At 33.4% G+C, this 26,631-nt stretch overlaps 3 protein-coding genes and 1 long non-coding RNA gene across 9 annotated transcripts; 2 read left to right on the forward strand and 2 right to left on the reverse strand.

Moving 5' to 3' along the window:
* Positions 1-265: 265 nt before the first annotated feature.
* Positions 266-2,709, forward strand: LOC107951090 (sm-like protein LSM1B). Of its 5 annotated transcripts, XM_016886003.2 has the most exons (5): positions 298-612; positions 1,243-1,311; positions 1,436-1,551; positions 1,662-1,724; positions 2,101-2,709. In XM_016886003.2, the coding sequence occupies exons 1-5, from the start codon at positions 552-554 to the stop codon at positions 2,176-2,178; spliced, it is 387 nt and encodes a 128-aa protein (XP_016741492.1). In that variant the 5' UTR covers positions 298-551; the 3' UTR covers positions 2,179-2,709. The 5 variants fall into 5 exon arrangements, with proteins under 5 accessions (XP_040971249.1, XP_040971250.1, XP_016741492.1 ...); XM_041115316.1 differs by having other exon boundaries at positions 292-1,311; XM_016886004.2 differs by lacking the exon at positions 1,243-1,311 and having other exon boundaries at positions 300-612.
* A 96-nt stretch (positions 2,710-2,805) lies between these two features.
* LOC107951089 (uncharacterized) lies at positions 2,806-4,042 on the reverse strand. Of its 2 annotated transcripts, none has more exons than XM_041115313.1 (3): positions 3,624-4,042; positions 3,343-3,464; positions 2,806-3,273 (listed from the first exon to the last, which is right to left on the reverse strand). In XM_041115313.1, the coding sequence occupies exons 1-3, from the start codon at positions 3,745-3,747 to the stop codon at positions 2,953-2,955; spliced, it is 567 nt and encodes a 188-aa protein (XP_040971247.1). In that variant the 5' UTR covers positions 3,748-4,042; the 3' UTR covers positions 2,806-2,952. The 2 variants fall into 2 exon arrangements, with proteins under 2 accessions (XP_040971247.1, XP_016741490.1); XM_016886001.2 differs by having other exon boundaries at positions 3,693-4,033.
* A 2,112-nt stretch (positions 4,043-6,154) lies between these two features.
* On the reverse strand, positions 6,155-8,989 carry LOC107951091 (ubiquinone biosynthesis protein COQ9-B, mitochondrial). The gene is made up of 6 exons (XM_016886005.2): positions 8,511-8,989; positions 8,297-8,404; positions 7,054-7,215; positions 6,786-6,957; positions 6,627-6,700; positions 6,155-6,549 (listed from the first exon to the last, which is right to left on the reverse strand). The coding sequence occupies exons 1-6, from the start codon at positions 8,811-8,813 to the stop codon at positions 6,469-6,471; spliced, it is 900 nt and encodes a 299-aa protein (XP_016741494.1). The 5' UTR covers positions 8,814-8,989; the 3' UTR covers positions 6,155-6,468.
* A 1,825-nt stretch (positions 8,990-10,814) lies between these two features.
* On the forward strand, positions 10,815-13,738 carry LOC121230459 (uncharacterized). The gene is made up of 3 exons (XR_005928500.1): positions 10,815-10,880; positions 13,100-13,191; positions 13,680-13,738. It is a non-coding gene; the product is annotated as an uncharacterized lncRNA (long non-coding RNA).
* Positions 13,739-26,631: the final 12,893 nt, after the last annotated feature.

Below are 26,631 nucleotides of genomic sequence, written 5' to 3' on the forward strand. Positions count from 1 at the left end.
TTTGTAACTTTTTAAAATTCAGTAACCAAAATATAAATTTGTTAATAATTTAGTGATATTAAGTATAATTTATTTAAAAAGATATTTGATATCAATTTTACCTGAATAAAATTAAAATATATGCAATAGAGTATAAATTGGCAGGCCATGACATGATATGCTAAAACCAACGGTTCAGAGCCAATAATTAAAGTAACAAATATCATTATTAAGAAAATAAAATCCCACTAGAATAAAATTGTTTAGCTTTCCCAAGGTCAAAGGGAGTTGAGTTTTAACTCTTTCTGTTTGTACAACACTACTTTTTCACTTTGTTTTTACTGTCTCTGGTAAATTATGAAATACAAATATACAAAGGAAAGAGTGATAGATCCACGAAAACGAAACAAAGGCTTCCTCTTTTTATTCTTTTGTCCTCTTAATAAAAGCTTTCTGTAAAAAAAGAAAAAAAAAACTTAGGGTTTTGTTTTACAGATTTCGAGGTAATCTCTTCTGGCCAATGCTATTTGTTTGGGAATTTGGGATTGAAGTATTAGAGAAAACTGATTTCCATGTCTTGGGCTGGCCCTGATGATATCTTTCTCTCCACCTCTCTTGCCACCTATCTTGACAGTAATCTCCCTCTTTTTCTCTGCTTTATATGTACTAATAAGCCAATGTTGTTGAATTATTTGATTTTTTTAAATTATGTGCAGTATGTATTTATTTATTTTTTCCTTTTCTTTTCGAAGTGAGCTTTAGGTTTGTTTGATAGCACCGTTTGATTCAGTTTATTCCCTGTTTTGTGTACTTTACTGTAATGGGTTATTTCCATTTGTGAAGTTCTGTTCTTTCATGTCCTTGGATTTTTTTATTTTTTTTTTAAACTTGAGTTTCTTTAAGGAATTTGTTCAAGTAAAAAGGCTTTGTATACTTCTCATTTGGCTTTTTGAGAAAGACTCCCTTTGTGTTTAAAGTCACGAGCTTTTAATTTTTGGTCTTTTGGAATTTCCTAAAATGAAAATTGCCATCTTGGGTACTTGGTTGACTTCTCAAAATTCTAGGTTTTGTGATTGAGACATGATAATTCTCTTGCACAAGGTGTTTCAGAGTGAGATTTTGACAGCATAAACTATGCACCTATTCCCATCATGCCCTTGAATGTTTTGGTTTTACATTACAAGAATTGTTTAGTAACTTATCTGTGCTTGAGATCCTTAATGGTTGTAAAACATGCCTCAAGAGATCGATCTATTTTTATAGAGAAACTCCTTGTCCTGCTCAGAGATGGCCGAAAGCTTTTGGGATTATTGCGTTCTTTTGATCAATTTGGTAGCTTGTCCTGATCTTATTCCTTTTGATAAGTTCTTATCTGCTTTCTTTGTTTCCTTTACATTTTCTTTCTTCCTTTTTCTTCCGATTATAATCTGTGATGTCTACCCTTCCATATTTACAGCTAATGTTGTTCTAGAAGGAGCTTGTGAGCGAGTTATCGTTGGAGATTTGTACTGTGACATCCCCTTAGGTCTATATGTAATCCGTGGGGAGAATGTTGTCATAATAGGAGAGCTGGTGTGCCGTTTTATGCCATCTTCTTTAACCCTTTTTTCTTTGGTTGTCATGTGGAATTGTTGTCCAACAATGTTATTCTTTTTCATTATAAATTGCTATTTGCTACACAGGACTTGGAAAAGGAGGAGCTTCCCTCACGTATGAATCCTGTATCGGAAGACGAGATTAAAAGGGTAAGTAACTTGTTTGAGTTCTCATTTGTTGCATATTTTTCCTGTTTGCCATATCTATTTGAGAGAACCCATCTTATGGAAGGCTAGGTTGATTATTCCACTTGCAAGGGGTTTGGTTTCTTATGTTTCTTTCCTGCCACATATGCCTCATTTTTCGTCTGATTTTGGCTGCTAAAATTACATAAAAAATCACATGGAGAACTATTGAAGTGTAATTATTTTTTGTAATTTGTCAAATAAAACACAACATGAGGCTTTGTCAGACGTCAACAGAATAGATCATGTATCTAGGTTTAGTAAATATATAAAATATAAATTCCTCCTGTTGATGTTCTTTGAACTACATGAATAAATTTATCTCTCAACCCTTTTCCAGGCTCAGAAAGCAGAACGGGAAGCAACAGATCTAAAGGGCTCCATGAGGAAAAGAATGGAGTTCCTTGATTTTGATTAATAGATCCTGTCATTTTGTTAGTGTTTCATGCCATCGCAAATATTAGTGCAACTCTGACCCAAGTCTTGAACGAGGGTGGGGATAGGCATGAAAGTCCACACTTCATTTCTGTTGTTGGAGGAAGCTGGAATAAGGAGGAAACTTAATCACTTCGGAAGAGCGTCTCTGCTAAGAGGTTGAGGAGAGGAAGTTTATTCTTTTACATTCTTAAGTAGCAATGAAGATGATTTCCGGATACCTCCATAGAACAGGCAGAAACTCTTAAGTGCATTAGCTAGCTACATTAGGTTCTCCAATCAGTTAAAGGATATTGAACATTGGATGTTTATACCCAAAACTGTCTTTGCTCCCTTTGGTTTAGTTTCTCTTTACTTCCTTCCTAGGCTTCTACAGTTCATTTGTTTGGAAGTTGCTCGAAGTTTCCATGGTTTGTTGCTTCGTGCCACGTTTTCTAATGGCAGTTTCACTTTCATTTTATATGTACCCCTTTTAGCTATGTTTGATGATCATTTGATGCAGAAGTTTCTTCAATTTCTCTTACTCTTAACTTGCCTTATTAGTTTTGCTGCTCGATAATAGATCATTAGCAATTTTTTCACAGCACGAATTTATCAAACAATATCTTGGTGCATGGAAAACAGCATTTGATACAAAGCTTAACGCTTTTTTCAGCTGTGGAAAAACTGTAAATTACAGAAGTAGCAATCTAGGGATCAAAAACATGAAAACTTCTTGGCACCAATGAGCTGAGAACAGGAGAAATCAGATGGCAAGTCAATCAGTATTGGTGAGAAAAGAAATGATAGGCTCATAATTCGGAAAGGTGGAAACAAGCTCGGAATGTTTTCTGAGCTCAAAGTCTTGAAATTGAAAGGCAGGTGCGCAGGTGCATCCAACGAGGGAATAGTGACACTCAGCATCCCTTGGTTCAGCTATGGCCGCTCTGCCGTCACTGGAAATATGAAAATCCTTGGTTGGAAATGCACCAAACCAAACATATGGAGGTACCGTATATTGCACCTGCTGATAATCTCCCAGGTCAGGTCCGAGACATGTTAGTTTCAGCTTCTCATCTTTCTCATCCAGCTCTACAATCTGTATCAAATACGCTTTGTTAATCTAGAATCCAATCAAGTTCATCTGTGATGTTTAAGCCATTATTACCGTAAGAGGTTCTCCTAAATAAAAATGCCAGGTCTCAGCACATGGTATTCGATGAAGGCGAGACACATTCCCGGATTGTAGCATGAAGTAAATACATGTGCTAACAGGACGATCAACTTTGTCTGCAGTACACAATTAACAGGTAAAATATGTAGGAGTTTGACATCCACAGTTTGTTTAATCACGTAAATAAATAAAAACATGGAGTACAGAATATGTAAAATCAGAATTAAAGGAGGGAAAAAAAAGAGAGAGAGAGAAAGAAGGCATTTGGTTATTGCAGTGAGGAGGAAGTTGAGGTTTGGAGAGGAAGATGGAGGTATCTCTGAAAGTTTCGGTATAGAGACCACCTTCAGGGTTGGGCACCAGATCCAACTTGGCTGCAATCTCTGATGCAGAAGCCATGCTTTTCCTTTAATCTCAGATACTGGGACTTTGCTGCTTTAAGGTTTCAGACACCCGTAAGACACCTTTCTTTTTCTTGGGGGTGAATTTAGCTGCTGCCTATGGTTATAACGTCACTCCTTACGTTTACATTGCATCAAGTTAAATTCAGGAATTTAGCTAAATCAAGCCCCACCTAACACCTAAAAGTAGGATTCTTTTTAAAAATTACTTGAAACTAAATATTTATACGTTAATTAAATATTTATACGTTAATTACAGAAAAATCTTTCTATGTATAAAAATATATTATGTTATTGTAATGCTACTTTTGTCTTTCTATATTTTTAATAAAATCAATAAAGTTTAGTATATAATAAAATTTGAACTCATTTTCACTATTTTATAATTTATTTTATCACTTCAATTAAAACTTTATTTTGATATGTTTATACATTTTAATATTATTACACATTTTTTTCACTTGCATTGTTTATATATATATTGATAACATTGTTAATTGAGTTGATATCATGAATCAACTCAAAAAAAAAATGACAATACTATGATAAATATTTGGAGTGAATTTAATGTTCTTAATTTGATGTATTTATCTATTTAAATTTCTTTCTTTTTTTTAGAATTTAAACTAATTTTTTATTTTAATTTCAAAAATATTACATTTGTTATTATTATTAGTTTCAAATATTAAGTTTTAATATTACAGAATACTATATTTCAAGAAATTGTACTACCATGCATATCTCTTTTGGAGCAACAATTCTTATTTAGAATAGTAGTTGTTCAAAGCAACTATTGTTCAAGAATAGCTATGTCTAGAAACGGTTTCGGTTAGAACAATTGTCGTCTAATGTAGTTATTTTAGAACAACTCCTGTTGGAAACCACTAAGTTCGAAATAATTCTTGTTTAGAATAATGACATTTTTCAAGAATAGTTTTGTTTAGCACAACTATTATTTAGAACAGCTTTTATTTAGAACAATTGTGTTTTTCCGAAAGAACCATTATTAAGGAACAACTTCTACATTGAGAACAACTATATTGAGAACAACTCACTTTTGAAACAAGTCAAAATAACTATTTATTCAAAAACAACTCTCATCTAAAAATAATCGTCGTCTTGCATTTCAAGAGATGTTCCGCAAAAGATGTTTCACATAGTACTACTTCACTAAAGTAGAAGTGGAAGCAACCCCAGAATACAATAAAGTTCTTAGGCTATCTTCACTTTTAAAATATTCCAGAGAACTTGGCTTAGAAGAACAGATAAGGAGGTAGTTAAGAGTTTATTCTTAACCATTTCTAACGCTGAGTATTTTTTCTCTCCTTTAAGAAATATAGTGAATTCTTCTTCACTATTCACCATTACCATCACCAACAAAAACTCTTCATTATCTCATCTTAACCATTAATGCCATTGTAAGTGAAATTTCTTCTATTATTCCTATTAATTGCCAACTTTGTAACTCTCAATTTTTTGAGACATATAAAAAATAACCTTTCCCAACCAGTTAAAGAACTTTTGAACACTTTAAAATTCAAACTTTCAAAGTTCTCTCTAACTTACTTTATTTGTTTAACCTTACCATCAACCACATTTCTTTTTCTTCACTTTATCAACCACCGCCTATCGTTGCGCTTAATGTTACTAGATCTGCTCTAGTCTTCCTCTCCGCTTTCTTTTAAGTACATCTCATTCATTTATTTGCAACGTTTTCTCTCTCCATAAAAAAAAACCCTCTGAAGTATTTAAACTTGAATTCTATCAAATAGCTTAGTCTTTTTTCTGTACCATCATTAAGAGGTGATATATCACTTTAAGATTGCATCACACTATCACTTAAATATTTTTAAATATATAATTTTTTTAAAAATAAAAAGCATTTGATGTATATAATTATAAAAATTTATTAAATTATAAAATTATTAAAAATTTATAAATTTATAAAATTATCAAAAATTTATTAATATATATATTTTTATAATTTATAAATTATATCCTTTAGAATTCAACACTACAATGTTTTTTAAGAAATTTGATACACAGATATCAAATCAACATTGAATTTATAAATTTTATAGATTTTTTTATTTTTATAGTTTAAGAAAATTATAAATTGTTCTTTATATTTTCAATTTATAATTAATTTGTAGTCTTTATAAATTTATAATTTTCATAAATTTTTAATTACATAAATTTAGATCCTTATTAAAATTTTATATAACTTAAAAAAATCAAATAAAAAAATTTTAAATTGTTTAACAGAATTCAAATTCATGAACTAATCTAAACAAAATAGAATAAGTTCACAGAAAAGTTTTAAAGTTGAGACTCAATTTTGCTTTATCCCTTATTTTAGAGTATAAAATAAGTTTTACAACCAGGTTGAATAGACTTTTATAAGCTACAACCAACCCGAAGATATTTATATTATTAAGCCAAAATATCATCATATAAATTATGAAGCAACTTTATCCTGTAAATAAATGATTACTGTGCCCTCCTCAGTCCTCACTACAATTTTGACTCAATCAAACTGCCAAGGACATGAATCAGGGCACCTGCTCTGTAAACTTCTTATTGTAGAACCTAAACCTCAATGGCTTTGTGCCATGTTATCAACACTAAGTCTGACCTACTAAAAGTTTCCATAGCTCCTCAAAAGAGAAAATGTTTTTGAGTCTGAAGCTGATCATACATACTCTCTTCACTTAACCTTTTATCTCTGAATCACCTTGCCAACAAAGCCTTGCAAAGAGCTCCCCATTCCAGCACCTACAGCTTCTGCCAAATACGTTGCCTGCAATCATATCTCACTTTATTGAGTCCAATGCCCCTCAAAAAAAAAAGAGGAAAAGGAATGGAGGCAGAGAATACCTCCTGAATTGTCTTCTTCAAATCAAATGCATCTTTCACGCGATTATCCAAGAACAGCCATGTATCACGAAACTCTGTGAACAAAAATGACTAGTAAACGAAATGCTATCTAAAACATTGCATATCCACAACAAGGTCACTGATAGAACAAAGATGAACCTGGGGAACTGTCTGTCAGCATGTAAATCTCTGTTGTTGAGTATACCCCTCCAAGGACAGTGCGCTTCACGTACCAATCTAAACCAGAGGCTTCATCACCAGCCGCATGCCAGATTTCATCGACAAGCATTGCCCGCTGCTTAAAACTTGTTGAAACATTCAATGGATGTGCCTACATTGAGGAAACATTTGTATTAAAAGGTGATAGCTTCAACTAAATAAACTAGTCTATTAACAAGAAAAAAGAAAAAGGTATAAGAATCAATACTTGGATGCTGAGAGCTTGAGGCCATTTTGATATGTAAGGTGCTTGCATTTCAAGGCGAAACCTTACAAGCTTGTAGATACGCTGGCTAGGAATCAAGTCTTGTAATTCCTCGCCAGAGTCAATTCTATCAATAAGCCTTTGTAAGCAGTCATCCATGAAAAACTGCAGAGAAGGGAAAAAAAAGTTTACTTCTAGTCATTGTTGGACAAAGAAAGAGAACACATCGCACAAGCTGAAATTAGCAAAGCTAAGTATGCATCAGAGAGTAAGATATTTATAGATACAAATATCAAATGTGTAGGATATTAGGAAACCAGCATCTACCAGTTTCTTGCACTATGTCTAAAGGAGGGAAAAGGTGGAAGGAAAATTTATTTCCTTTCCACCACTTTCTCGGTTCCGTAGAGGGCAGGAAAATGAGTGGATTTGAAGTATTCCTTTCTCTCCAAACCCAATACTTCCACATGTGGAAAGAAAACACTAATTCAACAAATTTGTTTACAGCTTTACCCATAGTCTCTTTCTTTCCCTCTATTACCCATAAATAATGCCAATTGCAATGGAACGGAAAAAAAATATTCCATTCTTCACCTTTTCCCTTCCCTCTATTTTTCTTCCTTCCTACTAAACCTAGTGTTATAGACCAACCTTGAGCAAGGTGGTATAAACAAAGTAATAGAAGAACCCAAGCAATAAACAAAGTAATAGAACCAAATCAAGAATGCTACAAAAAAGGAACAAAAACTATGTTGCTCAAGCCCTTCATTTTTCTTTAAGGGCTCGTGTCCAATACTCATGTCAGACACATGGATATGCCGACATAACCTCTAAGGATCCTCCTAATACAAAGAAAAACATAGAAAAATCTAACCATACCCGTACCAGATGTATTCCCTATTCATCGCTCACACCAGATTTCGAGTAACATAAAACAAAGTTATAAACCCTTGCTAGAAAAACAGCCTCCAAAATGTTTTTTTGATTGGATTTGATAAAACCATGGCCCTTAAACGGGAGAAAAAAAAAGAAACATGACAACATGCAATAAGATAATGATGAGGAAAGTAGCTTTATATCATAAGAAATACAATTAGATTGTCCCTAAACTGCAATTCCCTAACTAAAATTTCCGAATCAGAATCGATAACCATCGCAATCAAAGAATAAATTTGAATAAGTAAAAGAATAAAAGAGTGAAATCGAAGGTTATAAAGATTGAAACTTTGTTTAACCCAAAAAGAACCTCGACAAGGGCAGCTTCTTTTCGGGGAAAAGATCCAACAATGGAAGGAGAAATCCCAACTTCCTTTGCTCCTGCTATCATCGCTTCTTCACTCCATCCCAATCTTAACTGTATTTAAAATGAACCAAAACAAAAAAAAAATCAATTTTTAACTCTTGAGGAAATCATAAAAATAAGAATATAGTTTCAAAATAGTAGAACATAGTGTACGGACCACGTGTCGTAGTGAGGCTTGAAGAACCCGAGCTTGCTCCCCCTGGTACTCAGCTGGCGGATTCTTTCTCTCCTGACGCGGAATATCGCCAGCCCCAGATGATGTTTGGAAACTCGTCGACGAAGATGACGTGGAAGAATCAGCTGGATTAAGGGGACGATTAGGGGACGTTTGAGGTTCCGTTGTAGTGGAGAAACGAGAAGAGGTAACGGCAGTTCGAAGATCAGGGAATCGGAGGAGGCAGCGGCGGCCTCCGCCGGTGTTTTTGGTTAGAAGGATGCGATTCACCACCGTTCGATACATTTACGCTCCGTCGTTCGTCGCCTAAGTTGCGGCTCCGAGATTGATTTTTCTTAGTATTATTAATTAAGTTGGGGTTGAAGAGAAACTTTTAGTAGCACGTGGATGAATTAAAAGTTCCCCACGTGTCATGGACCCTGTCCACCAAAATAAACCAAGACAGCCAACACCCCTCTATTGAGTCGAGTTTTAAGGAATACTCCTTTTTTACAATATTTCGGATCAAATTACACATAAAGTTGATATAATATTTAATATATTATATCAAAATTATAAACGCACGTGTTCATAATTTTCATAATACTCCTTTTCTATCCCATTTTGCATTTAACCCACAACTAACAATTAAAATTTATTAAAATTCTAACTAATATTTTTTATATTTAAAATTTATTTACATATAAATGATCGTTAACCTTAAAAATAAATATTAAAATAACTTTTCTTTCATCTATTAAATTATTAAATAATGTAATTATCAAATACATGAACTTCCACCAATGAGGCATAAGTAGTGTCAAGTATTTAGATTTAAGTATTATCATGGATAAATATTATGCGTGGATTCTCTTTAAATGATTTAGAGTTTAAATTTTATTATATGTGAGTTTTATTTAAATTTATTATGATTTAGATTTGAATATATTTTGATTTTCAATTCATTATGTGTAATGATTCTAATTTTAATTTATTAAACGCGTATATTTTTATTATTTATACTTATGATTCATAGCTAAAGTTATTCATAGGTCAAGTCAAGTTGAGTTTCAGTTTCAAAAAAAAAAATTCAAGCTCGAGATAAGGTAGCCCAAAAGACCTATTTTACTTATTTAAATTTAACTATTAAAAATATTAATATTAATATTAATATTAATATATTTTTTTTATATTTTTATTATTTAAAAACAATATAATGGATCATGCCATGTCGGGTTGAAAAATATAAGCCTAAGTCCAGCCCATAAACACTTTCGTTTGTATCTATAATGAGACGTGTAAAACTTTTTTAAAAAATTAGGGTAAACTATCAATGTAACGGCCTGATTTTTGCTGGTGACAGTAAATTCTGTTTCGAAGTCGAATTTCTTAAATCAAGTTATTCCAGAATGTTAGATCGAATGGTTTCCAAAGCAAGAACAAAAATGAAAAGGAAAACTATTAAGTGACATACTAAGGGAATTAATAAGTTATTTGAAAACCTGGTAACTTAAACATAAAAATTAAATTGTAGAAGTAGCAAACATTAAGGAGATTAGATGCAAGTTTAAGTAAAGCCCTTAATGTGCAGTTTAACAAGGCCCTTAGTGGAGAGATGAATGAAATGGTTGATTTCATTTTTTTTCTCTCCAAACCGTGAAGGAAACATAGAGAAGAGAGAAAATTGTATGCTTCCAACCTCCATTGTCATAAGCTTCTCTACAAAGTTAAAGACGTAGTCTTTAAAGACAAAGGAGATGAGAAGGCGAGCGGAGAGTGATGATTTTGATTTGTGGGGTTTTTTACCCATATAATATAAAATAAATAATAAATATCTAAAACGGTATCCCACCACCATTAAATACGGGAATGGTATGTTTAAGGTGGTGGAAAGGCGGCAACTGTAACAGCCCGATTTTGGGCCTAGTCGGAACAATGGTTTCGGGACCACTATTCCGAGGCCAGAGAAAATTATTTTAGTATTATTTTATGTGTTATAATATAATTTTATAAGTGCATGTAAATTTTGGTAAGTTAATTTTAGCGATTTCTAGTCCAATTTCGAAAAAAGACTAAATCGCGTAAAAGGTAAAAGTTGTATTTTAGTGCCTAAAGGTGTTAATAGACTAGAGAACTAAAATTGGAGGCCTTTAAAGGGAAATTGGACCCTTTTTAAGTGTGTGGCCGGCCAAGGGGAAACAAAAATTTTAAAAAAGCCAAAATTTATGGGATATTAGGTGACTTTTGACCAAATAGGTAATAAAATAAAAATAGGATGATATCATCCCTTTTTCATCTTCTCTCCACCGATTTTTCCAGCCAAGAAATGGGTTTTGAAAGCTTCATGTTTTCAGCAACTTTGAGGCTTAGCAAGTAAGTGATTTTAATGTCTTTCTTAAAGATTTTTACATTTTTGTAACCCCTAAAGCATGAGCTTTCATAAGAGGGGACTATTGTGCAAAATGATGAAGAGTCTAGGGTTTTGCCATGAGATTAAATGTGTTGTTTGTTGTGTTTTTATGGAAGATTATGAGTTCTAGTTGTCTAATAAACAACTTTTGTGAAAGAAATTGCATGAAAACACCTTAAAAGGGGCTAGATTGCTAAGTTGTAAAATGAGTTGTAAATGTGTGAAATAGTTAAAATTATGAGTTGCTATAGTTATGAAAATGGTTCATCTAGACTCAAGGAGTAAAGAAATGTGATAAAAATTATTTTACGAGCCTAGGGGTAATTTGGTAATTTTGGTAAAATATAGGGGCAAAATTATAAAAATAACCCAAGTGTGTCAATGGACTAATTTGATCAGTACATTGTTTTAATAAGTTGAATGTGATGTTTTAGATGATGAAAATCGGGATTTGGACCTAGAACGGAAAGAAATCGATTAAGGGATAATTACGTCTTTTTTTTTTACCTTTGTGGTATTGAGGTAAGTTCGTATGTAAACAATACCATGTTATACATGTATTTAAATGTTATCATTACATGAACTGTACAAATATTAATGTGTATGTGATTAATAGAAATATGATAAGACAAAGCCTTAATAGACAAGGAAAAATCCCGTTTGAACATTTGGAATAGAATAGGATACGAGTGACATGTCACTAGGAATTATGAGTCTAGATGACTAGCTCGAGAGTGAGCATCGAAATGTCATGAGATATGAGGTAGCTTTAGCTACAATTGAGGCACTTATGTGCAAAGGCTTTTCCGAGTATCCAATTAGTATTCCAAGTGTTCAACGGGTAATCCAAGGAAAGAGTTGATGATGGTCCCAATGAGGTAAGTCATTGGTGAGTATGCACTTGAGTTATGTTACGAGTTGTGCAAGTATGTATACTAAGCCTATGAGAATGCCTTGATATGTGATGATCTATGATGCATAATATGTGTTCTTACCATGATGGATGAAATGATGTTGTATTAATTTTGTGAACAATGATCATGAATGAGTAACTTAGCCTTGACAGATTTGAGTTACTGCAGTAGTGTAACTTTGAAAATACACTAAAAATAGTGGAAAATGAGTTAGAGGCAGAACAAAATATGGGATTAAATATTAATGAGTCTATTTTCACATGAAAGAAATAGGGGAAGAAAAAGAATTCTATATTGTGTGATATTTGAATTCTTGTAAAACAGGGTCTGAATGAATTCGAGATCCCCTGTTATGATTTTATAAATTCACCATAAATTGTAAAAAAATTATTAAGAGTCATAACTTACATTCATGGATTTCTTATTGAGTCTATTTTTACGAGAAACAAACGGCATGGTCATTGGAATTCTGTACAGGGAGAAATTCGGTTCGTAGTGTACAGGGGTCAGAGTAGTCATACCCTGAAACATGGAATACTTTAACTAATAAACTGTACTAAATGGCTCGACCAAAAATTTTGAAAATTTTATGGAAGAAAGATAAATGAGTCTAATTTCAAGGAAAATTTATGGAACTTAATTCGGAGTTTCGTAGCTCTAGATATAAATAATTTAGTGACCGTTGTGCAGGAAGACAGCTTGTCGTAAACTTGAGAATATGTTGTAAACATTGATAAAACTGTTTGAGTTGCTTATAAGATATTGATTAGAACCATATGTGAATTTTTAATTGTGATGTTAGGAAATGATATATAAGTGGTTTTGATATGATGAAATTGATGTACAAGATATGTATATGTGGTGAGGCCGAAATGGCTAATATTAAATGTGTGCAAGTTATCTGAAGGGCCTTTATGAAAATATGTGCTATCTTATTTGTATAGTGAGGCCGAATGGTTACTTAGAAATGTAATATGGCTGAGTGGTTATTTAAATAAAAGCAAAGTATATGATGTATTAGTAAGTAATGATAAAAGCATTATCTTATATATGTGCTTGTGTATGTGGTGTGACCGAATGGACAAGTGTGAAATGTACATATGTTTATGTGTATATAATGTGGCCGAATGAAATGTGGGTTTATTAGATATTTGATGAGGCCAAAGTTAGTAAAAAAGTATATAAAATAAATTGTGCTGAGATTGTATCCGGGTTTAAAGTCTCGTAGTCTTTGTGCTGGTGTTATGTTCGGGTTTTATACCTTGCAGGCCAAATGCTAGTGAATTTGATAAAGCATATGACTACGAGATCCTATGCTAAGATGATAAATTGAACTCGTATTACACATTAAGTGATTCAGGTATGTGATATATATATTATTTATGTGAGATTGATCTGACGAGAATATATATTATTTATGTGAGATTGATCTGACGAGAATAAAGAATGTGTAATGAGAAGCATATGAAAAGATGTGGTAAATTCATATGTATATTTGTATATGTGTGCATTCAGTTATTATGCAAAGTTACAAGATAGTTTTCGATATGCCATTTAACTATGAATGTTGAAAGTAAGTGTGGGTAAGAAATGATACACTAGTGAAATTTGAAAGAATTAAAGTTAATCCGGAAGCTTGTAAATACTATGTTTATATGAGTTTGAGTATAAACGGAGTAAAATGATATGTGTTTGTGCATAATCGGCCAAATAGTATTGTACTCAGAAAGTGTTATGTGATTTCGAACATTTGGTTTGTTTTTAAGTTCAACTGTTTGAATTGCTTAAGACTTACTAAGTTTATGAAAGCTTACTTTGAATGTTATGTTTCTCTGTTTATTTTTGTAGATCGTTGACTCTTACTATTAGCACGGGGATCGTCAGCACTTCGTCACACTATCTACTATTGTGGTTATCATGTGTTTTGGACTTAGCTTATGGCATGTATAGGTTAGATTATAAGTAGAATGATATTTTGACTATTGTATATAAGCCATGCGAATATGGCATCTTATAGAAGTTTACTTTTATAAGTTTTAAATTCGATCTTTATTTGTATCTATTAGTTATATATATAAATAATCTTTTATTTAAGAAAAAGGCTCAAAATTTTACTGTTCTGATCCGATTCCTAATTCCTGGTAACGCCTCGTCCTATTCCGGCTACGGGATAGGGGTGTTACAGCAACACCTCTTTTTTCCAACACCTATCAACAACCGTTAAACAAAAAAATTATATTGGTGGAGGCTTGTTGATTGGCGGCACGAAAATGAGTTATTTATATGGGTTAAATATGAGTTTAGGTTGGCCAAATGGTATGGTTTGGTGGTGCCTTCTTGACAGGCGACACTGATTGAGGACACGCCAGAGGCGGTACTGGTTGAGGGCACGCCAGAGGCGGCACTGGTTGAGGTCACGCCAGAGGCGGCACCAGTGAAGCCCGTTTTAAAGGCGGCACCAATGGCCATACTAGTATTTAGCTAGTGTTTTATGTAAAAAAAAATTAGAAGATTCAAGAATAGAAAATATAAAAAAAAATATACAAATTTTTTTTTTGTAGAAGAATTCACAAAGTTAGTAGATATGAGTTTAATTTTTTTATAGTATTTCTTTTTGAAATTGTATTGAGAATTTTTAATTCTTTTTTAGCAGATTTAGTGTTAAAAATGGATAATCAATTTTTTGTATGCGTTGATTTCAATAGAGTAATTTTGACAACAACAATTGGATGTATATTTGAATATTGCTAATAAATAGCAATAAGATTTAATAGAAATGTCTCAGTTGGTGATATGAAGGAAAGGATTAGTGCAAAAACTGTTAGACGTTGTGGGAAAAGGATCTCGAAGCTATTTTACAAGTTTCTAGGTTCAACAAATCTCATCAAATTCACTGAGATGGAACTTGTAGACAATGATGATGTGGAGACAATGGTCGCTCTTTATTGTGTAAATCAGAGACACCAAAATGCACCGATTCAGTTATTTTCTAAGTTAGCTGATGTGGAGCCAATTTAAGATTCCACTCCATTAGGTGAAGAACATGGAGTTCAAGATCTGTGTACGATGGTTTCGATAACGTATGTTGATAGTCGATCGACCATACACGAGATCGACATTGATCTTAATGCTACACTTGCATCTAAGAACATTAACCTGGGCCCCCTTTACAAATACATCTAGTGGTGTTTGAGACTAATGCTAATAGTGATGATGAATATGATAATATTGATCCTTGTGATCACGAGGTCATAGATTATAGTGATCCCGATCTGGACGAGGTCCTAGATGATATTGACTATGAAGGCACGAATAACGATGGAAATGTTAACACCTCTTCAGTGGGGAACCCGATTCAACACATTATGATACGTAATGATCCTAGGGCACACATGTCACTTATAGACCCCAATGTGGTGCACGCAGTCGACTTCCTGGAGTACCCTGATATACTAACTACTCACCGGCTGGCCATAGATTTCGAACCGGAGAGGTTGGCCAAAAATTTGCAACCAAGGAAGAGTGTGTATTTTTCTTAAGCGATATAGCATGAATGTGTCGATAGACTACAAAGTCGCTGTGTCTAAACCAACATTGTATATTCGGGAGTGTTGGAGGTCAACAGAAGGCTTCAATTGGCGAGTACGAGCCGTATTTATCTAGAAGTCGCAAATGTGAGATATCTAAAAATTTGTTAGGCCTTATGTAACATCCCAAAATAGGGCTTAGTCGGAATAATGGTTTCGGGACCACAAATTTGATGTTAAAATATTTATTTTATGATTGTTAAGAGGTTTAGAATATGAATATATGTATGTTTTAAAGTTTCATGAAGAAATTCTTAGTATAAGGTATCCAATTGGAAATTAGGAACTAAATTGAATAAGTTGCAAAATTTGTGTTCTAGAAGCAATTTATATGAAATTGCTTTGGATTATTAATTAGGAGGTCTTAAAGAGAAAATTTCCCAATTTCTAAGTTTTTGGACAAAGATGGGCTTGTATGGAAAATTTGAAGGAAATGCTTTAAGGGCGTTTTGGTCATTTGGTTTATAAATGAAATAAAATGGGAAAATAAGCCAAAAAACATCTCATTTTCTCCATGTTGCTGCTGAAAATTAGGGTTCTCCATAGCTAGGGTTTTTAAGCTTTCCAAGCTCAATAGTAAGTGCTCCCAATCCCTGTTTTTAATGTTCTTCGTATTTTTGAAATCCCGGTAACTTGCTCTTTCTATTTCTACCCATATTTCATGCTACGGCTCATGTTTAGAAATTTACCCATGCATGAGAAGTTTATGTTTTGATGATTTATGGAGGGATATGAGAGTTTAAAGGATGGTAAACAACTTTTACTAAGTAGATTTTCATGAAAAGGGCTTTAGGGACTATTTTGTAAAAGTTGTAAAAAAGGGTAGGAAAATATGAAATGAACTAAAAATGTGGGCTATTATGAACATAAAAAATGTTTGGTTAGGCTTGGGTAACCAAGAAATCCCATACGTTGCATTATCCGAACCTAGGGACTAAATTGCAAATATATGAAAGTATGGGGGTAAAATAGTAATTTTACCCAAGTATGAATTTTGGGTCATTTTGAGTAATGTATGTATTAAATGAGCTAAATTTTGTATTATAGATCAAAAAAATTGAGATACGGGCCTTGATCGGGGAAAGAGCAAAGTTTACGAGGTTTAGGATTGATTTCTAATATTTTGAACCGAGGTAAGTACATATGCAAATAAATACATTAATTATTGTTATTAAATTATTTATTGATATATGTATGCTTAATATGCTTATTTGACTATGTTGACAATATAACGTGTTTTGATGCTTTGTTATATGATTATGAGACGTTGGCCATGAGAAAGAAACCATTATGCGAGTATGTTTGGTAAAGGTCTAGAAGTCTAAAATCCTGTTTGAACCTTAGGAATAGTTGAGGATACAAGTGACATGTCACTAGGATAGTTATGTGTGTTATAAGCTCATTTAATATGTGATACATGCTAGGGTCCAGGTGCTAGGTATCCTGAGTTGTGTTTGGATACTCTCTTAGCTCTTTGAGTAGCCCCGTTGAGAACGGCATGTGATTCTGTGATATGAGGCACTTTAATGCACTTTCTGTCAGGTAGCCAAGGCTACGTTCAGGCACTTCGGTGCATTTCTTCCGTGTGTCTGAATCATATTCCAAGTGTTCAACGGGTAACGTAGTATGAATTTCGAAGGTAAAATTTAAGTAGGCCATGTGTGTGCAATATGGCATAGGTACGTACTAAAACCCTATGAGGACTTAGTATATGAAAAGATATGTATTTGGATAAGCATGTGCATATGAATAGGAAAAGTAAGTATATGTATGACTTAATGAAAAGTATCATAATAGATAAGCAATTATGCTTAGATATTCAATAGTTGCAAAATGTAGATTATTTGTATGTGTACTTACTAAGCTTTATAGTTTACCTTCCTCTCTTTTCCCTTCTCTGTAGATACGTCAAGCTAGCTCGAAGGATCGGGGGACGTCGGAGCTTGGATCACACCATCTTCAAGAAATTTGGGTATAAAAAGGGTTAATTATTTTGTGTATATGTGTCATGTTGAAGTAGCCAAGTATAATGGCTTATTTGGGTATTGATTATTTTGTATGTGGCCATGTGATTTGGTCCATATTAATGATTGGGATGTATCCCTAAGTTTATCTTTACATGCATACTAAGATGTGTATATGTTGGTTGATGGATGACTATTCAATTGCTAGTAAGTGGTTGCATGATTTAGCATTCATAATGGAATGATAATAAGGAGTATGGTAAACCATGAAATTGGTGTGGAATGACTAAAAGATAAGTTTGTGTGAATACTAATGGTCTAGTATGAAAAAGGAGTCATAGTGATGCTATAATGTTACATGTTTAAGTATCCAAATATATCATGGGATATGCCGTTGAACATATGGAAGTGTATGATTTTTTAAGGGTGACCAATGGCTTGGAGAGTAGCCTCCAAATGGTCCACACGGGTAGACACACAGGCATGTTTCTAGGCCGTGTGTAACACACGGTCAGCCCCATGGGCATGTCATTCGACCGTGTGTCTCCTACACCTTGAATTTTAGGTTAACTTGCATGGTAGTAAACACAAGGGCAGAGACACGACCGTGTGTTTGAATCGTGTGGAGGACACGGCCTCTGGCCACGGGCGTGTGCTTGGCCGTGTGTCTCAAATTTGTATGATGACGTCATAAACAGAATGCTCATTAAAAGCACACGGGCTACCACACGGGCATGTGCTAGGCCATGTAAGGGACATGAGCCAAGGACACGGGTGTGTGTTCGGCCGTGTGAAAACCCCTGTAGGTTCGAAATAGATAATAAATCCAAAAATTCATCACGGGTGTAGGACATGGGCTTGTCCCCAAGCACACGAGCGTGTGTAATGCCTCCACACGGGCGTGTGTAACGCCTCCACACGGGCGTGTGTAACGCCTCCACACGGGCGTGTGTAACGCCTCCACACGGGCGTGTAAGGCTTTAACCTAGAAATTTTCTTAGAATCTCTGTAAGTTCTCAGTTTAGTCCCGGACCGCCAATAAGGTATGTTTTAGGCCTTGTAGGTCCATAATAGGGAAATTTTAACTTGTTTTGAAGGGTTTTAGATTGGATGAAATTTTATGGCCCGGTTTTGCACGTTTGTTTCTGTCTAAGTCCGATAATGCCTCGTACCCTGTCCCAGTCTAGGATACGGATAAAAGGTGTTACACATCACATATGCACTTCAACACGTATGACACAAGATCAAAGGAAACTTGATTCCAAAACTATCTGCACCTGTATCATGCCAATGGTGAATGACATGCCGACCATTCCTGATTAGGTACTAATTATCGGAATGCAATCACGATTCTGGAATTGAATATCATACCAGAAAACATGGATAATTAAATAGATGGCAATGGAGCAATTGTACGGAGATTGGGTTGTATCATACAATGAGCTACATGTTGGGAATTGTGTGTATATTGTAGTAAACATGTAATTATTTTCTATTTATTTTAACAATGAATAAATAAATAAAGTTAATTTCATATTTCAGTATAATGTCTTTTGTATTTTCTATCTTTTATATTTTGCATGCATAACAAAATTGTGACAAGCAAATATTAGCTTATTGATTGTTTAAAGTTCAAACTGAAGATAACTGGCATTGTAAATAACGTTTACATTACGAGAAAGGCAACTTATTTCAGTAGATAATCTAAATAAGCTCGTAATCCCGTAAAAGAATCAAAGTGAGCATTTGATTCAAATATCGAGAATGATTATTTTGTCATCTACAATTCCAATTGGAGAGATGGCTATTCTTGGCTATCAGAGTAGTTGACTCCACAAGTAGAGACATAGATGTATTCATTAGTAGAATGATACATTGGACTAGACCCAAGATGACTTAATTCTGAATCCGTTTGTGCCTTAATTTACTTATAACGTTCATGGTATGGTTTACCTAAATCCTGAGTTAATCACTGACCATGCGTATACAACTTATGTGCTTTGATATAAGTGGAGGCTTATGCTTTAAAGATGATTGAGCCCATAGCCGGTATGTTGGGTACATGACTTGTGTATGGCATGGCTTTCCTAGCGACAGTGGAATTCATATGCTCTAAATATGGAACGTGGCTACAAGACGAAACAATGGTGATAATGAGATAAAATAGGATTATATTGAGTGAACGGATTTAACTCAAAGGAATCAATGATATCATATGAAGGTAACATACACATGATAATGTCATTAGACAAAGCATTTGGATGAATTGCTTTCGTAAAGAGTATACAATAAGGATTTTCCAATTATGGTACTTATTGTGGACTGACTCCATAATTAAGTAATTGCGAATTATCAGAAAAATGCTTCTAGACATAATTGCAATCACTAGAGCCTAATTGTATATGTCCAATTGATCCCTCCGCTAGCTCAACAAAAGCTCGATTGGACTACATTTCAATCAGAAGAAAAATCTATGACTTTGGGAATAATTTAATTGAGTCAATTTATTCGATAGAATTAAATTGTTAATTTAATTTAGTCAATTTATTCTATGTGGAATTAAATTAGGTGGTCGTGAGAATTGTTTAACTAGAGAATTTGATTAAATAATTTTCTTGAAAATTAATTTGGAAAATCTAAGTGTTTTTTGGAAAAATTAATTTTGATAAAGTAAAATTAAATTAATCAAATTAATTAAAATTAATATGATATTTTTGGAAATTAATTTTCAAGTTAAACAATTGGCCCAATGGGTAATTAAACTTGAAAATTGGAATATAAAATCGTAAATTAGGCACAGGTGGCCAAAATGAAGATTAAGACCCAAAAATTAGTTGAACCGGGTCGACGGTCCAATCGGTGGCTAGGCCGGACTGGTCGGGTCGTCATTGACCCGGACCGAATTGACAGCGGCCGAATTAGCTCGAGGTGTCAAAAGGGTGCCGCACCTGCCTCATCAGACACGACGGTGTTGGTGTTTGAGACGGCATCATCCGATGGCCAACAGCGGTTGGTTATCAATGGTTGAACAATGGAAGAGTTACACTCCTACTGAGACTCTACTAGAGAATTTGATTTCAAATTAATTATTCCAAAAATAATATTATTTTAATAGTTTAATTTAAATTTAATTTAATACTTATCTTAATAGTATTTTAATAATTTAATTATAACACCCCAAACCCGGCCTAGACGTTATGGCCGAATCTGGCGTGTTACATCAGAGTGTTTTTTGAAAATTGATCCTTTCGGTAAAAATTCGTTACTAAATTTAAATCCTTTTATTATTAATTAACGAAAGTTCTCGTCAAAACGTTTACCATATTAACCAACAGTTTTATAATAAATTGATTTAAAAACGCGGAAGCTTTTTAAGTCGATGAAGTTTAAAACGCGTGTCTTAGAAAACAATAATTGTTTTAAAAACTCGTCTTTACCTAGACTAGCAGTTTAAAAATATATAATCCAAAGCCCAATTAAAAATTAAAATCGAATAGCCTTATTACAAAATTAAAAACCCAAAAGTGAAATCTAAATTAAATAAAGTCAAATACAAAACACAGCAGTCGTGTGGCCACCTCCAAGTCCCTCGCAGCACCATATCTTCTAAAGCTTAGGATTACCTGTACAGTTGAAAAGAAAGCATGAGTTTACGAAAACTCAGTGTATAGCTGTAATAGCCCAAAATTGGGTCTAGTTGGAACAGAGGTTTCGGGACCACAAAATCTGAGATATAAATAATTATTTTATGATTATTTTGAGGTCTATGATATGATTGCATGATTGTGTGAAAATTTCGTGAAGAAATTCTATGCATAAAGTGCTTAATTCGAAGTTAGGGACTAAATTGAATAAGTTGCAAAACTTGCATTCTAGAAGTTTCTAGTATGAAATTGATTTGAAATATTAATTAGGAGGTCTTAAATAGCAATTTGACCAATTTCTAAGTTATGGACAAAAATTGGACATGGATGGAATTTTTGGAAAGTTTAGTAGTAAGGGTATTTTGGTCATTTAGGGGTAAAATGAATTAAAATACAAAATTAAAAGCCAATTTTGCTCATCTTCTTCACCATGGACGTGTATACCAAGGGATACTCCATGTATAGGGTTTTCAAGCTTCCCAAGCTCAATTGTAAGTTTGTTCTAACCCCGTTTTTCAAGTTCTTTACGTTTTTGGAGTCCCGATAACTTGATTTAGCTTATGCTAGCAATAATTCAACCTAGGGTTCATATTTGGAAAAATACCCATAGGTAAAATTTGTGTATTATGGTGTTTTATGATATAATATGAGGTTTTAAGTTATGTTAGACAACTTGTGCTACTCGGTTTTAAGTGAAAACGAGCAAAAGGGCTTAATCGGTAAAAATACCTAATAGTCATAAGTATATGTTAGAGTGAGAATTTGATGTTGCCATAGAAGGGAAAAGTGATCATCATGTCATAAAACATAAGAATAAGGGATGAAGTTTAATTCCCGAGCCTAGGGGCAAAAGTGTAAATATGCAAAAGTTTAGGGGCAAAATTGTAATTTTTCTAAAGTTTGAGTTAAGGACTGTTTTGAATAGTACATTAATTAAATAAGTAAAATATGATGTTTTAGGTCCCGGAAAACGATATTTGAACCTAGAATGAGAGAAAAATTAAAAATTGGGAAAGTTGGTAAAATGACCGTTTTAATATCAAGGTAAGTTCATATGTATAATAAGCATTAATTTATGCATGTTTCAATGTAAAATTGATATATTTACTATGATCTCCGAGGTGTTGAAAGTATGTAAGTTGGTATGATAATAATACAACAATAATGCTGTAATTTATATTTGAAAGTTAAATTTAGTGAATTAATTGAATTATGTTAAATTAAATGATTATGGTGCCAAGTTTATGAATTGATTTAAAAATATGTCTATGGTACATGAAGTGCATTGAATTATCATACATAAATGTGATTTCTATGATTATGGATATTATGGGAAATTGTAAGTTCATATGATTTTTAATAAGGCAATGTGTAATTTAATGTTATTGCGTTGATATTAAATGAGATGTAAGTTTATATGTAAGTAATACATAAATATTACTTGTACTATGATATTTTATAATTATATTGGAAATATGTTTGTGGATAATTACTTGATTAGTGAAATTGTTGGAAAAGAGAGAGAAATCCCGGTTGAACCTTCGGAAAGATTGGATGATACAGATGGTATGTAGCTAGGTCACATGTATAGTGCTGAGTGCACATCATGTGTACAAGAGAGCTACAAGACATTATGATGTAGCTAGGTCGCATGGATGATACTATGTGTACACCATGTAGACAAGAGAGCTACGGTATATATGTAGCTAGGTCGCATGCGTGGTTCCAAGTGAAGGACACCATGTAGACAAGAGAGCTACGAGATAAACTGGCTAGGTCACATGGGTGGTACTAAGTGTTCACCATGTGTACAAGAGAGGCGAACTATATGATGGGTGGAGCTATGTGCTGAAACCACCAAGTATCGAGGATTGATCCGAAGTGTTCAACGGGAGACTCTCTATGTATTGCTTTGTGAGTTTTGTGATGAATAAGTGCAGGAACTTGGTTATGTGAATGATGTGTTCATTAAGTGACCAGGATGTGGTAAGGTTATAAACAAGTAAGTTATACATGAGGATGATTTTATGGTGACCTTGTGATCATGGGCCTATACTTGTGATGTACGAAATGTGGTGAAAATGATTTGTGATGTGTATGTTAAAATGAGGTTAATACAAAGAAAGTGTGAAAGAGTGAAAGAGTGAATTAGCAATAAAATTGTTTTGGACAGTAGCAGTGACGTGATTTTGAAAAATCACCAAAAATAGTATAAATTGAATCAGAGACTGAATGAGATATAAAATTAAAGCTTAATGAGTTTATTTTCATATAAAAGAAATATAGAAATCAAAAGAGTTCTATATTTTGAGATATTTATGTTTTTGTGAGACTGATTCAGAATGATTACGTGATCCCCTGTTCTGACTTTGGAAAATCACAAAAATTTGGAGAAAAATAATTAGAGGCTCAAAATTATATTTTTAAAATCCATAATGAGTCTATTTTCAAGATAAATCAACAAGAACATTATCTGAGTTCTGTACTGTGAGATAATTATTTTTTAGTGAAGAGAGGTCAGAACTGTTAGAAAGTGAAACAGGGGAAATTTTAATGAATAAACTGTACTAATTGGCTAAACCAAAAATTATGAAAATTTTATGGTGGAAATATATGTGAGTCTAGTTTTAGGGGAAATTTACGGATATTAATTTGGAGCTCTATAGCTCAAATTATAAATAATTAAGTGACTATGACTCGTGCGGACAGTTTGATGTGAACATTTATTAGTAAATTGTGAAATCGTACTTACAATAATGCTATATACATTAAGGATGTGGAATGGAGAGGAGGAGGAGGAAAATAAATATATGTGGAATACATGGAAACTATGGTGTAATATCCTGATTTTGGGCCTAGTCGGAATAGTGGTTTCGTGACCACAAAATCCGAGATAGAAATAATTATTTTATGATTATTTTAAGGTCTATAATATGATTGCATGATTGTGTGAAAATTTCGTGAAGAAATTTTATGCATAAAGTGCTTAAATTGAAATTAGGGACTAAATCGAATAATTTGCAAAACTTGCATTCTAGAAGTTTCTAGTATGAAATTGTTTTGAAATATTAATTAGGAGGTCTTAAATAGCAATTTTACCAATTTATAAGTCTATGGACAAAAATTGGACATGGATGAAATTTTTGGAAAGTTTAGTAGTAAGGGCATTTTGGTCATTTAGGGGTAAAAATGAATTAAAATACAAAATTAAAAGCCAATTTTGCTCATCTTCAACCCCATGGCCGAATGTAGCAAGGAGAAACCATTGCTAGGGTTTTTCAAGCTTCCAAGCTCAATTGTAAGTCCGTTCTAGCCTCGTTTTTAATGATTTTTACGTTTTTTGGAGTCCCGGTAGCTCGATTAAGCTTATGCTAGCAATAATTCAACCTAGGGTTCATATTTGGAAAAATAGCCATAGGTGAAATTTGTGTATTTTGGTGTTTTATGATAGAATATGAGGTTTTAAATTATGTTAGACAACTTGTGCTACTCGGTTTTAAGTGAAAACGAGCAAAAGGGCTTAATCGGTAAAAATACCTAATAGTCATAAGTACATGTTAGAGTGAGAATTTGATGTTGCCATAGAAGGGAAAAATGATCAGCATTTCATAAAACATAAGAAAATAGGCTGAAGTTTAATTTACGAGCTTTGGGGCAAAAGTGTAAATATACAAAAGTTTAGGGGCAAAATTGTAATTTTTCAAAAATATGATTTTGGGTCAAATTGAATAATGTGAGTCCTAATTAGACTATGTTTTAAATGATAGAGCAAGGAAAACTAAAATTCGGGCTAAAATGGGGAAAATACCAAGTTGTGGACGAAATGGTAAAAGTAGCCATTTTCGCATACGAGGTAAGTTCATGTGTAAATGTAGTAACATAATTGTCATTTTAAGCAATTTAATGTTGTTTATATGATATGATACTGATTATTATCATGAAATATTATGCTTTGTGGTTATTTTCGAATAAAATGCAAATTATGTGTATTTATTGTTAAGTATAAAGTACTACCGAGTATTGGTTTCGGTATTTTACGGAAGATGGGAAGGAGATGTGTTCGAGGAAAATCCCGTTTGAACCTTAGGAATAGATTAGGATACAAGTGACATGTCACTAGGATGGTTGAGCATCCGAACTCGTTGAGTTGAGTCCGAGTTCACTTATGGATGCGAATGTCCGAACTCGTTGAGTTGAGTCCGAGTTCGTGAAATGTAACTAGGCATCCGAACTCGTTGAGTTGAGTTCGAGTTCACCTATGGATGCGAACGCCCGAGCTCGTTGAGTTGAGTTCGAGTTCGCTTATGGGCGGGTTACATGGTAGCTTGGCTACATATGTGGCACTTATGTGCAAACTTTCCATGTATCTGAATTATATTCCGATGTGTTCAACGGGTAAAATTCTACTCAAATGGAGGAATACTCGAGATGAAAGGGACGTATTGGTAAGTGTTGTGAAATGAATACTTTGAACAGGTATGTACTTAACCCTCGGGTTGAAAACTCGATATAACAACAACATGGTAAGATGATAAATGAAAATGTGATATGAATGTCTCGGTGATGATTATGCAAATGATGTTTTATGTTTGCTTATATAGTTGTGTTACTTGTTATTTTCATGTGAGCTTACTAAGCATTTATGCTTACTTCCTCCTTTTCTTTCCTTGTAGTGTTGACAAGCCAGCTCGAAAATCGAGAACGGTCAGAGGCATGCTCACACTATATCCGTATACCATCTTGGCATAATGGCTTGCATATTTTGAGTATGGCATGTATAGCATTATAATCATTTTGTGTATATGGTCTTATGATATGGTTATTGAGTGGTACGGAAATGCTTGGTAATGATTAGCCATTGGAATGGCTAATCATGATCATATTCGGTGTTATGTATGTCAAATTGCTAGCTAATCCATGGAAACCATGAAATAGGTAAAATTTACCATAAAACAGATTCAGACAGCAGTAGTGACGTGAATTTTAAAAATCACTAAAAATATTAGAAATGGAATTAAATAATGAATAAGTTATGGAATCGAAGCTTGATGAGTCTATTTTCATATGGAAGAAGCGAAATAGGTATATGAGCTATATTTTATGAGATGTTTAAATTTTTGTGAAATAGGGCCAGACCGATTTCTGGATCCCTTGTTCTGATTTGGAAATTCACCATAAATTTTACAAAGATAATTAGAAATCATGCTTTATATGTACAGATTCCTTATTGAGTCTAGTTTTATTAGAGACAAACGGCATAGTCATTGAAGCTCTGTACATGGAGATATCTAATTCGTAATACACAGAGGTCAGAGCAGTCGAACCCTGAAATAGGGGAGAATTTAACTAATAAACTGTACTAATTTTCTTGACCAAAAATTCTAGAAAAAAATTAATAAATAGATATATGAGTCTAGTTTCAGGGAAAATTTACGGAATTGGATTTAGAGTTTTTTAACTCAAGATATGAATTTTTAAGCGACTGTGATGCAGATTGCTAGCTTGACTGAAAATTTTAAAAATAAATTGTTTGAGCTATTTAAGTAATGAATTAAGTCTGTTAACACCTCGTGTTCGACTCCAGCGACGGTCTCGGGTACGGGGC

The sequence above is a fragment of the Gossypium hirsutum genome, chromosome A06 (assembly GCF_007990345.1).
Source record: "Gossypium hirsutum isolate 1008001.06 chromosome A06, Gossypium_hirsutum_v2.1, whole genome shotgun sequence".
Taxonomy (NCBI): Eukaryota; Viridiplantae; Streptophyta; class Magnoliopsida; order Malvales; family Malvaceae; genus Gossypium; species Gossypium hirsutum.

Excerpts from the sequence above, each read along its gene's own strand:
- LOC107951089 (XM_041115313.1), bottom strand. The coding sequence starts at position 3,747 with ATGGCTTCTGCATCAGAGATTGCAGCCAAGTTGGATCTGGTGCCCAAC. Across the intron at positions 3,465-3,623 it reads ACCTCAACTTCCTCCTCACT|ACAAAGTTGATCGTCCTGTT; the intron begins GCAATAACCAAA and ends TGTGTACTGCAG. Across the intron at positions 3,274-3,342 it reads ATTTAGGAGAACCTCTTACG|ATTGTAGAGCTGGATGAGAA; the intron begins GTAATAATGGCT and ends TATTTGATACAG.
- LOC107951090 (XM_016886002.2), top strand. The coding sequence starts at position 571 with ATGATATCTTTCTCTCCACCTCTCTTGCCACCTATCTTGACA. Across the intron at positions 1,552-1,661 it reads TTGTCATAATAGGAGAGCTG|GACTTGGAAAAGGAGGAGCT; the intron begins GTGTGCCGTTTT and ends TTTGCTACACAG. Across the intron at positions 1,725-2,100 it reads CGGAAGACGAGATTAAAAGG|GCTCAGAAAGCAGAACGGGA; the intron begins GTAAGTAACTTG and ends ACCCTTTTCCAG.
- LOC107951091 (XM_016886005.2), bottom strand. The coding sequence starts at position 8,813 with ATGTATCGAACGGTGGTGAATCGCATCCTTCTAACCAAAAACACCGGC. Across the intron at positions 6,958-7,053 it reads CTCAAGCTCTCAGCATCCAA|GCACATCCATTGAATGTTTC; the intron begins GTATTGATTCTT and ends TCCTCAATGTAG. Across the intron at positions 6,701-6,785 it reads GCTGACAGACAGTTCCCCAG|AGTTTCGTGATACATGGCTG; the intron begins GTTCATCTTTGT and ends TTTTGTTCACAG.